The sequence below is a fragment of the Empidonax traillii genome, unplaced genomic scaffold, assembly GCF_003031625.1.
Source record: "Empidonax traillii isolate 1590-97213 ecotype Southwest subspecies unplaced genomic scaffold, ASM303162v1 scaffold1149:size320058, whole genome shotgun sequence".
Lineage (NCBI taxonomy): Eukaryota > Metazoa > Chordata > Aves > Passeriformes > Tyrannidae > Empidonax > Empidonax traillii.
In genome coordinates, this window is record NW_020956342.1 from 1 (window position 1) to 14,055 (window position 14,055).

General features: G+C 53.7%; 1 protein-coding gene across 5 annotated transcripts in view; it reads right to left on the bottom strand.

The window, feature by feature from the left end:
* Positions 1-53: 53 nt before the first annotated feature.
* SPEN (spen family transcriptional repressor) overlaps positions 54-14,055 on the bottom strand; it is a 65,283-nt gene continuing 51,281 nt past the window's right edge. For 3 of the 5 annotated variants that reach the window (XM_027905388.1, XM_027905389.1, XM_027905387.1), the window contains 5 exons: positions 4,214-12,134; positions 3,224-3,619; positions 2,351-2,545; positions 1,346-1,504; positions 54-612 (listed from right to left, as the gene is read on the bottom strand). In XM_027905388.1, coding sequence (XP_027761189.1) covers positions 481-612; positions 1,346-1,504; positions 2,351-2,545; positions 3,224-3,619; positions 4,214-12,134 — 8,803 coding nt within the window. In that variant the 3' untranslated portion in view covers positions 54-480. The remainder of the gene's footprint in view (positions 613-1,345; positions 1,505-2,350; positions 2,546-3,223; positions 3,620-4,213; positions 12,135-14,055) is intronic. The other 2 variants (XM_027905390.1, XM_027905391.1) reach the window with 1 other exon arrangement.

Genomic DNA, 14,055 nt, shown 5'->3' on the forward strand with positions numbered 1-14,055 from the left:
TTTTTTTGTTTTTCTTTTTTTTTTTTTTTTTTTTTTTTTTTTTTTTTTTTTTTTTTTTTTTTTTTTTTTTTTTTGTATTTTTTCCCCAAAAAGGAGGCACAGGAACCCAAGCCCAGTCCACCTGCTGAGTGCATCAGTTGTCCATAAGCTAAAGCAACATGTAAACATACGGTTTGATCGAGGCCGGTCGGGCAGGAGGCTGGTTTCTGGCAGCATTTTTCTTGTTTCACAACCTTCTCTCCTTCTTTTGATTTTAGTTTTGATTTCAAAATTAATTGTTTTGTTTGTTTTTTTCCCCCGTGGGCTTTTTTATATTTTTTTTTTTTTTATTTTTTTTTTTTTTTTTTTTTTTTTTTTTTTTTTTTTTTTTTTTTTTTTTTTTTTTTTTTTTGCTGCAGGGCCTTGGAAAAAAATTAAAAAATAAAAATAAAAAATAAAAAAAAATCAAAATAATAAAAAGTCAGTTAACTGGTAAACAGCTCATACCGACGCGATGACAATCATGAGGTGAGGAGAGATGTTGGAGATGCTGGCGAGGAGGTCCGGGGCGAGGCGGGACAGGTGGCTTTCCGAAAATTCGCAGGGTGGGAAGATCTGCAGAACGTAGGCAGGCTGAGGGGAGGGGAAAAAAAACATGGATTAGAGCCAATCCAGGCCTAAAATGTTTAAAAACCGGGACATTCCGGTTTGGGTTTTTTTTTTTGGTGTTTAAAGGCTCTTGGATTTTGTATAAAACAGAAGACACAAGTGTGGTTTTCCAGGTGGGGAGTTTTCCACACACAAGATGTAAGGGCTGGTTGGTTTGACTGGGAAAGGGAGAAAAATTCCAAGGAACGAATTATTTCAGTGGTTGCTCTGAGTGCTGGCAGCTCATTCGGGGTTCTTTACACCCAGAATTCGGTTACACACAGAGGATAAATCTGATTCAGTGCAGCCACTCACCTGGAATAAACACTCCACAGCACCAAACCCACAGGTGTTTCCCAAGGAAACAGCAGGTGTCCTGGAAAAACCAGGATATGGGGAAGAGACAAAAATTCTCCTTCAGAGATAAAGGGGTGGGAAAAGAGTTTGGTTGGTTTTCATCCCAAGGAGTTGAGCTGGGAACAAACTGATGGTTTTCATCCCAAGGTGCTGGGCTGGGAACCAACCAAATGTACATTTTGGGGTTGTTTTTTGTGGCTTTGGGGTTGGTTTTCAGTGATTTTATTTTTTAGGGGATGTAATTGGGGGGTTTCACTGCTCCAAACAGGCAGCTCGAGCAGAACCCCAGCGAAGGCGCGGGGGAAGGACGGGTGGATTGGCTGGTTAATCCCTGGCGTTCCAGGGGTTTCCGTGCCCGTACCTGGTTGGAGCCGGGGTTGGGGACGTTGATGATGCCTGCAGCCTGTTTGGCCTGCAGGTAACTGATGAAGGCAGCCTTGAGTGACTCGGTCTGACTGACCACGTCCTCCTGGTCGCGGCCGCAGGGCAGGGCCAGCAGCAGGCAGTAATCGCTCTCCACCTGCCGGGGAGGAGACGTAATGGGTTAGGTGGGGGATGGAGAGGTGCCTTCCTGCCATACACCCACTATCTGGGGGGAAAATGCCACCTCTGAAGTCCCTGATGTTACAGTTTGTCCCCCAGGAAGCTGCAGCTGCCCCACCCCTGGGAGTGTCCCAGGCCAGGTTGGACGGGGCTTGGTGAGAGGTGTCCCTGCCCATGGCAGGGGTGGGATGGGATGAGCTTTAAGGTCCCTCCAACCTAAACTATTCTGGGGTTCTGTGATTTTAACACACCAGGAGACAGTGAAAGGACTGAAAATGGATTTCCATGGCCACCCAAACTCCACGTTCCACCTTTCTCAGACACACTGGAGCCAGCAGGAATTTGTCCCAGGGCTGAGGGATGGGTGACTTCAGAGGTTTCCCAACTCCACCATTCCCTTTTCCATGAAGGCAGAGTAAGAGCTATTGCTCATCACTTGCAATCCATGTTACACAGGCTCTGGGATGAAAGAATCCCAGCGCTATTACCAGAATCCCAAAAGAGAATCACAGAATGTCCTGAGCTGGAAGGGACCCCCAAGGATCATGGACCCAACTCCTGGCCCTGCCCAGGACACCCCAACAATCCCTCCCTGTCCCTCAGGGTGTTGTCAAACCCTCCTGGAGCTCTGGCAGCCTTGGGGCCGTGAGAGGGCCCTGGAGAGCCTGTTCAGTGCCAACGACCCTCTGGGTGCAGAAAACCACCTTGACAGCAGCTGAATTTCGTGGGTTTCAGTCCTGCAGCCGGTGAGACCCCCCCAGTTGTCAGCACACAGCTATCAGCCCTTCCCAAGCACATGGCCCTGCCCCACCCCTGCCCTCACCATCATTCTCCGTGCGACCCCCTCGAGCTGGGAGGCCTCGAGCCGCATGCGCTGCGCGATCCGCAGGGGGGGCCCCCCCTCTGGCGCCGGCAGCGACCGGTGAGCCAGGACGTTGTTCCCGGAGACAAAGTGGAGCTGGACAGCGGCCGTGTCGTTCTTGAGGGCCAAGAGGCCCTGCCAGACAATTGGGTATTTCTGGGAAGAGAGAGGGAGAAGGAGTGTTACACACAAAGGAAGGAGAGGTGGATCCCAAATCCCCTCCGAGCTGCTCAGTGGCCTCTGGTGCTTCCATCGGAGCTTTATGTAACACCTGATCGTTCCTCTTACACGTCAGGCTTGGTCTAAATCCTGCTAAACCAGGAATTCAGTCCCTTTCCTTCCAGTTGGTCAAGATGCCTGGGTGGATCCTGTATCACAATCCCTCAGCCTCCCACCCAGCACGAGGTCGTTGCCAAATGCTCTTTTCTCTTTTACAAATGGAAAAATTGAGAAATAACAGAAGAGTAGCTCGAGGTTATATGGGAGATATTTGGTGCTGGACACAACTCTTTGTTCCTCATCAGTGCCTGCGCCTGTCTCCCTCCTCTTCCTCATTTCCTAGGTTTGGAAGAATGTTTTTTTCCTTTCTCAGTGAGATTAAATACACCCATGAAGAAAACCTTTCCAGGAAACAGCTGAGTATAAAACTGACTGGGAACAGTGACAGGGGTAAAAACCATCAGGGACAGGACAGCCCAAACACCAGACAGATGAAGCATTTGATGCAAGACAGGTCAGGTTTGGTGCCACAGGTGAGACAGAACCCAGTGATTCCGCCCTGGACGAGCAGCACGAGGCGGTTGGGCCGGGAGGAGGGGACAGCTGGACACTCACTGTGAGGAGCTGGACCATGTCCACGGGTCTCTGCGACACAGGGTGAGGCGACGGCTCCTGTTTGAGCCCGGCCTGGGGCTCCACGCGGCTCAGGGGCGGCCCCGACGTCGTGGGGATAAACATGGATTGCTTGGGAACCGCCTGGGGCTGGTGCGGTGACGGAAGCTCCTGTTTCATGGAGACGGCGACAGGGGAGGGGTAGGAGGTCTGGCCCGTGTCCCCCTGGGCCCTCTGGAGGTGGACATGAGGGTCCATCTGCGCCGCGTGTCTGTTCACAGGGGGGTGGTGGCTCTGCTCTGGCCCCGCGGCCGCAGGGCCCTTGGGATCCTGCGGGATCTGAGGGGTCTTGCTGCGGACTGGCTGGCTGGGGTGCGAGTGCTCGCCCTCTGGTAGACCCTGGGCAGCATGAGGGGGGAAAAAGGAAAGATTTTAGGCTGTGGGTCTATCAGACCTCGTTAATGTAACAACAGGGCTGCAAGGACACCATCACATTCCAGGTGGAAATGTGTCTCCACACCATAGCCCTGCTGTGGTGGTACCTGGGCCAGTCCCTCACTTGCAAGTTCCCCTGAGCTGAAATCCCACCCCCTGAACTCTGTTCCAGGCCCACCCTTAGCCTTCTCATCCATCTGAGGATGCCTGACCCACACAGCACTTCGGTGCTGACAATTCTCCTCCTGACAGCTCCACGCCCAGAAACCCACAGGCAGCTTCCCACCTCCTGCTCTGAGACCCAGAGCAGTTAAGGAAATGGGTTGTCTCAGCTTCCTCTGATGCTGAGCAGCGTTTGAACCCCATTTTCCAAAAACCCCAGCTCCTCTTGTACTATGAACTTAAACAGGGCCTAAAGACCAACCACGGAGCGTTCAGCTCAGCTCTTATGGCCACACAGAGCTGTGCCACAGCCACGGTTGGCTCAGAATGCTCCAGGCTCCAAGGAGGATTGAGCTCCAGACTCCAGGGAGAAGGAGAAAGGGTTTTACTTCTCACCTGAGAGGGGGTCATGCTGCGGGAGGGCAGCCCGATGGGCGAGGCGCCGGGGAACTGCGGGTGCCCGAGCTGTGCCGCCGTGTGGTAGTTCCTCATGTCGCCGTAGACAGAGCGGTAATCGTGGAAGGAGCTGCCGGCGGGATGCATGATCTGCACCCCGTGTGGGACCACCACGGGCTGCGTCAGGGGCAGCCCGGGCAGCTGGCTGCCCGAGGGCACGCTCAGGAGCCGGGGCTCGCTGTGAGGAGAGTGGGCCACCTTGCCTTCGGAGGATTTGGGAGTCTCTTTCCCGGGCTGCGGGGTCTTACTGACGGGGGGAGTTTTCCCGGCCCCTTCGGGCGTCCGGGACTGCCGCGTTTCCGAGTGGTGCTCGCCCACGGCGGCCATGTGCGGGTGCATGATCATCCTGACGTCCCGGGGCACGTTGTACTGGTCCAGCCGGATGCTGGTGGGGTGCATGCGGTAATCCGGCTGCATCACCAGCACGTCCGACTGCACCGGCGCCGGGCCCCGGCACACGGCCGAGTGGTGGAAGTGCAGCTCCTCCTCGGGGGGGTGCTGGGAGGACAGCGGGGGCATGACGATGTCCCGGATGGGGGCTGGCTGGGGCGTGCTGGATCGCTGAGGTTTGATCTCCATCTGGGGCTGCAGAGCAGCGCGGGGCGAGTGGAGCGCTTCCGGGCGGATCCCGTACGGGATGCCGGAGAGAGGAGGGGTGTTCATCCTCACCTCCCCTTGGGAGAGATGGCCCAGGGACACAGTCTGCGTTACGCTGTGAGGGGGCATGATGACAGATTGCTCGGGATGCATGCTGGAGATGTACTGAGGAACGGGAATTCCCGGAGCCAACATGACCGGGGTACTGCTGGACAGAGCCGGAGACGAGGTACTGCCGGGGTGGCAGGCCCGGGGGAACGGCGACGGCGAGTGCCCGCTGGTGCGTGGCGAGTGCGGCTCCTGCTTGGTGACCCCCAGGTGGGAGATGGCCCGGTCGGTCGGGGTGCTGGGCCCCGAGCTGACGTGGTTCGCTTCCGAATGCATCTTCCCAGAGAGGGAAGAGTGGTGAGGACTCACTCCGGGACTCAAGTTGGAGGGTTGCAGAGTCTTGGTCTCCACTTTCAGAGCAGCTGGGTCGGACAGTTTTTTGTTGACGACCATCTGGTTATGGACCAGGACAGGTGGAGTGTTGACCGTTTGCGTCAGGACCTTGCCGGGCTGAGAGGCCGGAGTCTGCACAGTCAGGTGGGACGAGTCCGGCTTGTCCAGCGTGGAACGCTCCTGCTTCACGGAGGAGATGACGGGCGACGTGTTGTAGGGTTGCGTGCCGAGGACCAGCGAAGAATGGGTGGAAACAGTCCCGTAGCCCGCCGAGGTCTGGGAGCCTTTCGGTGCCGGCTGAGATGGCGTGATGGGCTCCTGCTTAATCTGAGACTTGGACACAGACTGCTGGAACTCGATGTCCACGGCGCTGGCTGGGGGAATCTGGCTGATCTTGGCACTGATTCGCTGCGGGCCTTCCGTCTTCTGCCCCGAGTAACTCAGGAGCACCACGCCCTCCGAGGTGTTCACCCGCAGCCCCGGGCTGGACCCGGTCTCCACAGGCCTCTCCTCGATAATAGACATCGATCCTGGATGGAACCTGCTGTTATCATTTGTGCTTGACCTCTGCTTGAACTTTGGTGAGGGAGCGTTGACGAGGCAGGTCTGGGTTTGGGGAGCTTGCTTCACCAAGGTGATCCTGGGAGCCTCCTCCAGATCCACGCTGTGGGGCATCCTGCTGATGACAGAAGTGGCTTTGGGAGCAATCACGGTGCTGATCTTCTCCTTCTCGCTGAACACCGGCGCTTCAGCCACCGGTGGGTCCAAGGCGTTGGTGATGGGAACTGCCGGCTTCTCCTCCGAAACCGGCTTGATGGCCTCCACGGCGGGGTGGAGAGGGGCCTCCTCCAGGCAGGGCGCACTCACCGGCTCGGCGTGTGTCGTCGTCACGTGCGTGGAGGTTATGCTTGTCGCCGAGACGTATTTGGGCTCCATGAGTATCTTCCTCAAAGTGCTGGAGTTCGTGTCGATATCCGACGCCTTTGTGTCCGGCGGGAGAGCGGGCGGGGGCGTGGAACGGGCACGGGGTTCCTCGTGCCTGACCATCCACTCTGGCACTTTGGCAGCGCTGGAGTGAAGGGGGACGATGGCGGAGGGCACCGGGGTGGGCAGTTTGGCCACTGCGGCGGGGACAGTGGGAAGGGCTGCGTTCGGGGCGCTCGGCGGGGTGATAGGAGCGTTCTCCAGGGGTGACCGGATCTTGAACCCGCTCTGACTCCCCTCATCGAGGGGAACCGGCGGGGTGCCCAGGTCCAGAGGAGCCGGAGCGGGAGCTTTCGGGGAGGAGCCACTCTCAGCCACAGCCTCATGCGCAGCCACGACATCAGCGGCCACAACCTTGGTGGTGTCAGAAGCACTTGGCTCCACGGCTGCTGTGGGTTTTTGTTTCTCCTCCTTTGAGGTTTCCTCAGGTTTTGCCTTTACCTCGTTGGCAGGAGGTGACTTGCTCTGCACCCTGTCTGGTTCGAAGGCGTTGACTTCGGTGGCGTCGCCCTTCCTGCTCGTGCTCTTCTTGCGTCTCTGCCGCGAGGTTTTCTGACGGCCCTTCTCCTTCCGAGCGACTTCAGCCTCCTGCAAGGTCTCGGCCTCCTGCGCAGAGTTGGAGGATTCACTGAAGCTGACTTCGGACTCCTTGCTCTCCGTCTCCAGCGGGATAGAGCCGGGCACCGGCTGCACCGCAGGCTCGACGGCAGCCTCGGTTTCCAGGATATTGTTCACTGCCTGATCCGTCTCAGGCTCCATCTCCTCCCGAGGCGACGGTAACACCATGGGCTCTGTGGGGATTTCGGCTTCCGATTCAGCGGGATACGTCGGGGGTGCAGGGAAGCTTTCAGTCTCCCCAGAAATGTCATTGATGATGGAGCCGATGGCCGCTGCCAGCTCCGTTTCACTTGCCTGGTGTGCAGGTTTATCTGCCTCCTCCTCCTGACGGACTTCAGGCACATCTGCTGTCGGTTCTTTGTAGGCAGCAATCGTCGGAGGAGTTTCGGTGAGTTTTGCAATGTTCTCCACCGCCTGCTCGAGCTCGATCTGCTTTGCCAGCTGGGCAGCCTCGGGGGACTGCTTGGGCTCCCGCGTCACCTCCTTCTCCACTTCTGGGAATGAATCTTCTACCTCGCTCTTAGCAAAGTGGGGCGGCAAGATGTCCTCTTTCGGTGGGCTCTTCATCTTGGGCGGCGACACCGCCACCGGCTCTGCCTCCTCCTCGGTGGGTCGCAAGGCGCCCTTGACTTCATCCACATTGAGGCGTATTTCCACGTTTTTGAGACACACAGATGCTTTATCAACAACGGTTTTGGTGTTTTTGTACCTTCCCCTTTTAGACTTCGTAACCTTTTCCGGCACTGGCTTTTTCTCAATGATCTCAACCGTGGGGATTTCGAGCTGGTTTTTCTCCACATCCAGTTCTTTCCGATCCCGTTTCTGCTCGCTCACTGCCGGTTCTTTCTCAGCAGCTTTAGCTTTATTGCCGTTGTCTCCGACGCTCAATTCCTGACTGCTTCTTTCAGCAGCATCTTCGGACTCAGCTGCGGTATCGGCTTTTGGGTCGTTCTTCCCTTTCTTCCCCTGTTGGCTGGTAGCAGCTGATGAGTGACTGTGGGTGAGCTTCTGGGATCTAGGAGACCTCCAACCCTCTGCAGGCTTAGGAGCTTCCACGGCATCTTTAGTCTCAGCCTCCTCCACCTCTTGCTGTACCGGTTCAGTCTTTATTGGAGAGATGTCCTCCTCTGGCTTACGGCGGGTTTTGGGAGGTCTTCCCCTCCTCGGGGTCGTGGGAACAGTTGTTACTGTTTCCTGTGGTTCCTTTTCCACTCTCTTCCTGGTGGATCTAGTGACCTCCATGGAGTCCTTCACTGGAGATGGGCCTTCATTGTCCCCTGTGGTAGCATAGACTGACCTCACATTTCTGCGCCTGGTCCGGCCTATCGGCAAGCTCGGCTCCACGTTTTCCGGCTCTGCAGCAGAACTCGGGGATTTAGCAGCATTCCTCGAAACCTTCTCTGCCTCTACTTTCAATTCAGAAAGTTTCTGGGTCTCCCCACGAGGAGAGCTCGACCTTTTCAGCTTTTCCCGGTCAATCCTTTCGCTCTTTCTCGTGGCGGGCTTTTCCGTGACAATGGCTGCAGCCGACTGCACGGGAGTCTTGGAGCGTTTACTCTTGTAGGATTTCTTATCTTTTACAACCACTGGAGGTTCCACTTCCATATCATTGTCGGAAACGGGCGGCAGGACCTCAGCAGCTGCCTCCACTTTTTGACTCATGCCAGCATCAGCGATGGCAGAAGGTGGAGGATTTTCCTCTTTAGGTTCCGCAGCCTCATCCGACTTCTGAACCAGCTTGGGCGGAGGAGGAGGCAGCTGGGCAGTCTCAGGTTCTGGATCTACGCTGATGTCTGCATCCGAAAACGAAGCCCCAGGAGTAGGAGGTTTGGTGTCCAAGTAGGAAGGATGCTCTGTTGCCACAGAATCTTCCTCCGGTGCCAGGGTCGTAGCAACAACGTCTTTACTCACTTCTACAACCGGCGGAGGTTCCGTTTGCTCAGGAGGTTCCATTTTGACAGGAGCAGCGAGTTCAGGAAAAGGTTTTTGTTCCTCTGCTGCAGCAGCAGGTTCAGAAGGCTTCTCTTCTTTGACAGCAGCAGGTTCCACCAGGACCTTTTCGCTCGCTACCTTCTCAGGAGCGATGGGAGCTGGTTCCTGTGGCAGCACAGTGACTGATGAGGGCCCGACTGAGGAAATTTTATGTTCTGGTTCTTTACTATCAGGAACCGTTTCTGGGGTTTTTGGACGGTTTTCTTTATCTTCCTGTTTTTCCACTTCCTTTGGTTTCTGATCCTTCTCCTTTTCTTTCTGCTGCATCCGCGTCAGCTCAACAAACCTGCTGTGGAAGAGAACCACCGGCTCCTGCACCAAATCAGCCACGCTGTTCGTCCCGTCGGAGGAGGACTGTCTCCCGTACAACCTGCCCGAGATGAAGTCCAGATCGTCATCTTTCCTCTCTAAATGCTGCAGGCGCTTGGAGTCCTGCTCGAAGATCGAACTGTGCAAAAACCGAGATGCGAACAGTTCCTGCCGCTCTTGTTCCTCCTCTTTGTGATCTTCTTTCTTATCATCCAGTTTTCCGCCTTCGGAATCTGTTCTGATTTTTTTCTTTTTCATGTACCAAGATGGAATAGGTCTCGGAGCCGAGTCAACCTTCTCTTTGTCTTTATTGTTTCTAAAACTAGCAAACCTTGAATCCCAGTCTAGAAAGGACCAGTTTTCCTCTCGGGATGACGAGAGGGATTTAGCTCTTTCGAGCAAGGCCTTTGTGTCGGGTGTGATTGTCTTGTCCAACGCAAAAGAATAGAATTTGTTTCTTTCTAAGGAACTGGACAGTCTTTCCTCTCTTTCACGCAACTTCTCCTCTCTGTCCCGTAATAAAAAAGACAACCTGGAACTCTCTAACAATGACGAGGCTTTTGGGGAATGGGGTTTGTTTTCGCCGTCGTCATCCGAATCCGAAGGCACCTCCCCAGGCTCCAGGTCCCGGACAGACCGTTTCCGGATGCTGTCTCTTTTGACGATGCTGCTTGGAAAGCTGATGTCGACTCTCCCAGGCTCCTGCTTCACCTGGGTTTCCCACCTGCTTGAGTCTTCCTCAGAACTCAGCACGGAGAGTTTTATTTTAGCCATTTCTGCCATCTGCTCCCTTCTGCTGGAATCATAAGGATTGAATTTCAGAGAGTCCTCCCTCACAGTCACGTTTGAGTATGAAAGACCCTTTTCTTCTATTTTAGGTGACTCTTTGGTTTCCTTTAACGGCATTAGCCTTGGAGAATCGAGTGTGTCATCATCCTCATGGAACGGGAAGTGTCTGATGCTCGGGGAACAGGACATCCTTTCCGAGTCCTCACTCACCTGACGAGAACTTCTGTAGTTCCTTTCTCTTTTAGTGCTAATTTCAAAGTCAAACTGGTCAGTCTTTTTCTTTTTACTCGGTGGAGAGTCATCGGTGACGTCTTGTGGAGGTTTTCCTACCTCGTGGACCAGGCTCCGCCTTTCATATTCATCCACATCTTTCTTTGGGCTGCCAAACTTCTCCGACTTCGCAATCTCCATTTCTAGCTGCTGTTTCAACCTGCGACTTTGCTCCATTTGTTTCCGGTAGCTCTGCGTGTGGTCGATGTCGATGCCGATTTTCTCCTCTGTGTCAGCTGTCTGAGGTTTCTCTTGGCCAAGTTTATGGTCTGGTGTTTCTTCAGGAAGACCGGAGTAATTCTTCCTTGTGTCCTCTCTCTCCGTTCCCTGCTCGTCCAGCAGCTGGACCTGTTTATGTTGGGGTTTCACCGGGTTCAGTTTTTTAGTAGAGAGTTCCTGAACTTCCACAGATTCATCAGGTGCCTCCATCAGCCTCGCCTGCAGATCCAGGGTGGGACGCATGCCAATCCCACTGACATTAAGAGTGTCCTGAATTTCTTTGGGACTAGTAACAGGAATAAGTCTTTCCAGTTTGAGTTTTTTAGATTCCCTTTTAAGCATCTCCTTCCTCAGGGGTTTCCTCTCCAACTCTCCTTCCCTTAACATCGGCGCTTCTCTGGACGACGCTGTCGCATCGAGCTGCTTTTTCAAGACCACACGTGCATCCTCCTCATCCTGGCTGCTCCGCTTTACATCCAGCTTTTGCCTGTCAGGCTTCGGATTCGCATCGGCAAAACGCCTTTTACGAGCCTCCAGCTTGTCTAAATCAACCGCGTTGGCCCCCTCAGAGGTTTGCTCTGTCTTCAAGTGCTTTTTGGGTTTCATTTTCCCCTCCTTATCCACCACTTCAATGTGGCTGGCGAGGGCTTTCTCTTTCTGTACCTTGGTTCTGACGGGTTCCAGTTTAGACTGCTCCAACTTGGCTTGCTCAGCCTGGGATGTTTGGGTTTTCTGTTCGAGCAGTGGGGATTTCAGAGTGTCATTATCAAGCTTTGCTCTCAGTTTCTCCAGCGTGGGCTGATCGATAACCTTCCCCTCCTTTTCCTTCACGCGGGTCAGCACAACGCAGGGCATCAGTTCCAGGCGGTTTTTCGCCGTCCCTTCTTTGTCACCCCTCTCTTTGCTTTGTTTGCTGTTGCCCTTCAGTTTTTCCGGGCTGGGCTCTCTCTCATTCTCCTGATCCGTTTCCGAGGACTGTGAGCTGGGCGAATGGATTTTCGCTTTTCGTTTTTGCTTATCCATTTTCTCCTTCTCAATTTTCTCCGGTTTTTCCTTCCTCACCAAGCGCTTCTCCTTGTCCACCCTCTCCTGCTCGAACACGCGCTCCTTCTCCGCCTTCTCGTTTTTTGTGTACCGTTCCACGCGGGGGGCCTTGTCGAGCTTGTCGTAGCGCGGAGGGGACAGGGAGCTGCAGCTGCCGCTGCGATCCGACGACCTGCTGTAAATCCTCCTCTCCGAGTCGCTCTGCAGCCGCTCCGACTGCGAGGGGGACGCTCCGGGGCTCTGCGGGCGCCGTGAGTGCGTCGGGCTCTGGCTCCGCTCGATGGGTCTGCGCTCGTGGTCTCTGTCCCGGTCGGATTCGAACCGTTCCCTCTCCCTCTCTCTCTCCCGTTGCCTGTAACTGTACTCCCTGATGTCCTGCTCGTAGGGATCGCCCCGGTAATCCCTGTACTCGCGGGGGTCATCGTAGTATCGTGGGTCATAGTAGTCTCCCTGGTAGGGATCCCACTCGGCGTAGAATTCCCTGCCCCGGGCTGGGTATTCTCTCCGAGGATCTTCGGGATACGTCCCCGGGGTCCGAACAGTCTCGTAGTAAGTACGATCAGGGGCGTACTCGTAGGATCCTCTTCGTTCGTCCCTGCTAAACACAAAAATAAACAGGTTCCAGTTCTCCTCCTCAACCAACGTGCTGTGTTACCACCATCCTTCCCAGGTGAGAGAGCGGTTTGGGTTGGAAGGGTCCTTAAAGATCATGGAATCATTAAGGTTGGAAAAGAGTTTTAAGGTTTTCAAGTCCAACTGTCAACCCACCAGCACTACCACCACGTTCACCATCCCATCGTGTCCTCAAGTGTCACAGCCACATGTGAGGGAACCATTTTAGGATCTTTTCTCCTAGGTGCATCAAGGCAGCTGCACACAGAGATTTAGCAATGAATTGGTTTTCTCCTTTTCTATTTTTTCCAGCTTTCCCTTCCTTACCAACCGCTTTCTCCTTGTCCATCCTCTCCTGTGCAGTGGACTAAACACCTTGTTAACTTACCCAACACCAAATGCAGTTTGTTGGTCATTTCATAACAGCTCTCCCAAGTATTGTTTCACCACCCTCACTCCTTTATTTTTGTCAAATTCAAACCTTGCATGAAATGAAGGTAAAACTAAGCCATGCATGGTCTGGCAGGGTGAAGACACCCCATCTTCAGAACCTGAGACCTACCTCTGAAAACATGGGGCAAATCAAAATTCAAGGGTGGAATCTCTCTGTTACTAAGCAGTAAAGTGGCAGTAAGATTTCTTTAAAAACCCTAAGCCCTGTAAGTGATCCCTTAATTCCAAAATTAGCTCTTGGGCTGCATGTGACTTACTGGCATTGCCTATTTACAGTAAACCCAAGTCAACAAATATCAGGTTGTTTATGAGATCAGGTGAATTCATTCAGCAAAGTAAGTCAAGCAATTAATGTCGTTATCTCAATACCTCCAAAGGGCAAAAATAAGTCATTCATAACACTAAACATGGCAGGGAGGTGGCACAAAGCTGGAGCTCAAAACCCCCACCGTTACAGAGTGGTTTGCACAGAGTGGGTCAGGCTCTGCTCTCAGGCAATGAGTGATAGGACAAGAGTAAACGGCCTCAAGCTGTGCCAGGGGAGATTCAGGGTGGACATCAGGAGGAATTTCTTCATGGAAAGGGTGATTAAACACTGGTAGGGGCTGTCCAGGGAGGTTTGGAGTCCTCCCCTCCAGAGGTGCCCAAGGAAGGCCTGGCCGTGGCACTCAGCGCTCTGGGCTGGGGAACAAGGTGGGCATCGGGCACAGCTTGGACTCAGTGATCTTGGAGGTCTTTTCCAACCTTAATTATGCCATGATTCTGTGATCCCACATATTTGGCTTCACAGTTTATGTTTTATGTTAAAAGCTGGCAGCTTCCACCTTTTAAGAAAAGTACGAAATAGAAAAAGAAACAAAACATGGAAGACAAAAAACCTCACCCTGCAGGAGAAGTGGGATGTTGTGAAAGGCAGCTGTGAAGCTAAAAACATTAATCAGGGATTTTCTTTGGTTTTTCATGCTTTTTTCTCTGTTTAGGTCCTATTTAACCAGAACCCTGAGAGGAGGTTTGTGCAGATCTCGGCATCACTGCCGGGAGGAGCTTGGAGGGGCAGCAGAAGCTGCAGAATTACAGGAGCCACTGCAGAGCTCACTCCATCGCTGTGTGTGACTGTATTCCCAGAGATCTCACAGTGACCGTGTGAGCAGAGCGACAGAAAAGGAAAAACCAGACCGACATGCACCCAAGCACCAGAAATCAACGTTCTGCTCGGGATTGTGACGAGCCCACCTGACTCTTGCCTGCTAAAAACCACCCAGCAACACGCTTCCCTTGTCTGAATTCCACATAGTTCCAAGGACATGCTCACTGCTGGTACATCTGGCAAGGCCTGGGGAAGGCACACTTGCATTTCTATTATGCAAATCCCGAATTTCCAACCCTCTCTCGCTCTTAAATCTGGTCATTTTGCACTCTGTCACACCAATCTATTTTGCTGCAAATAAAAGTGG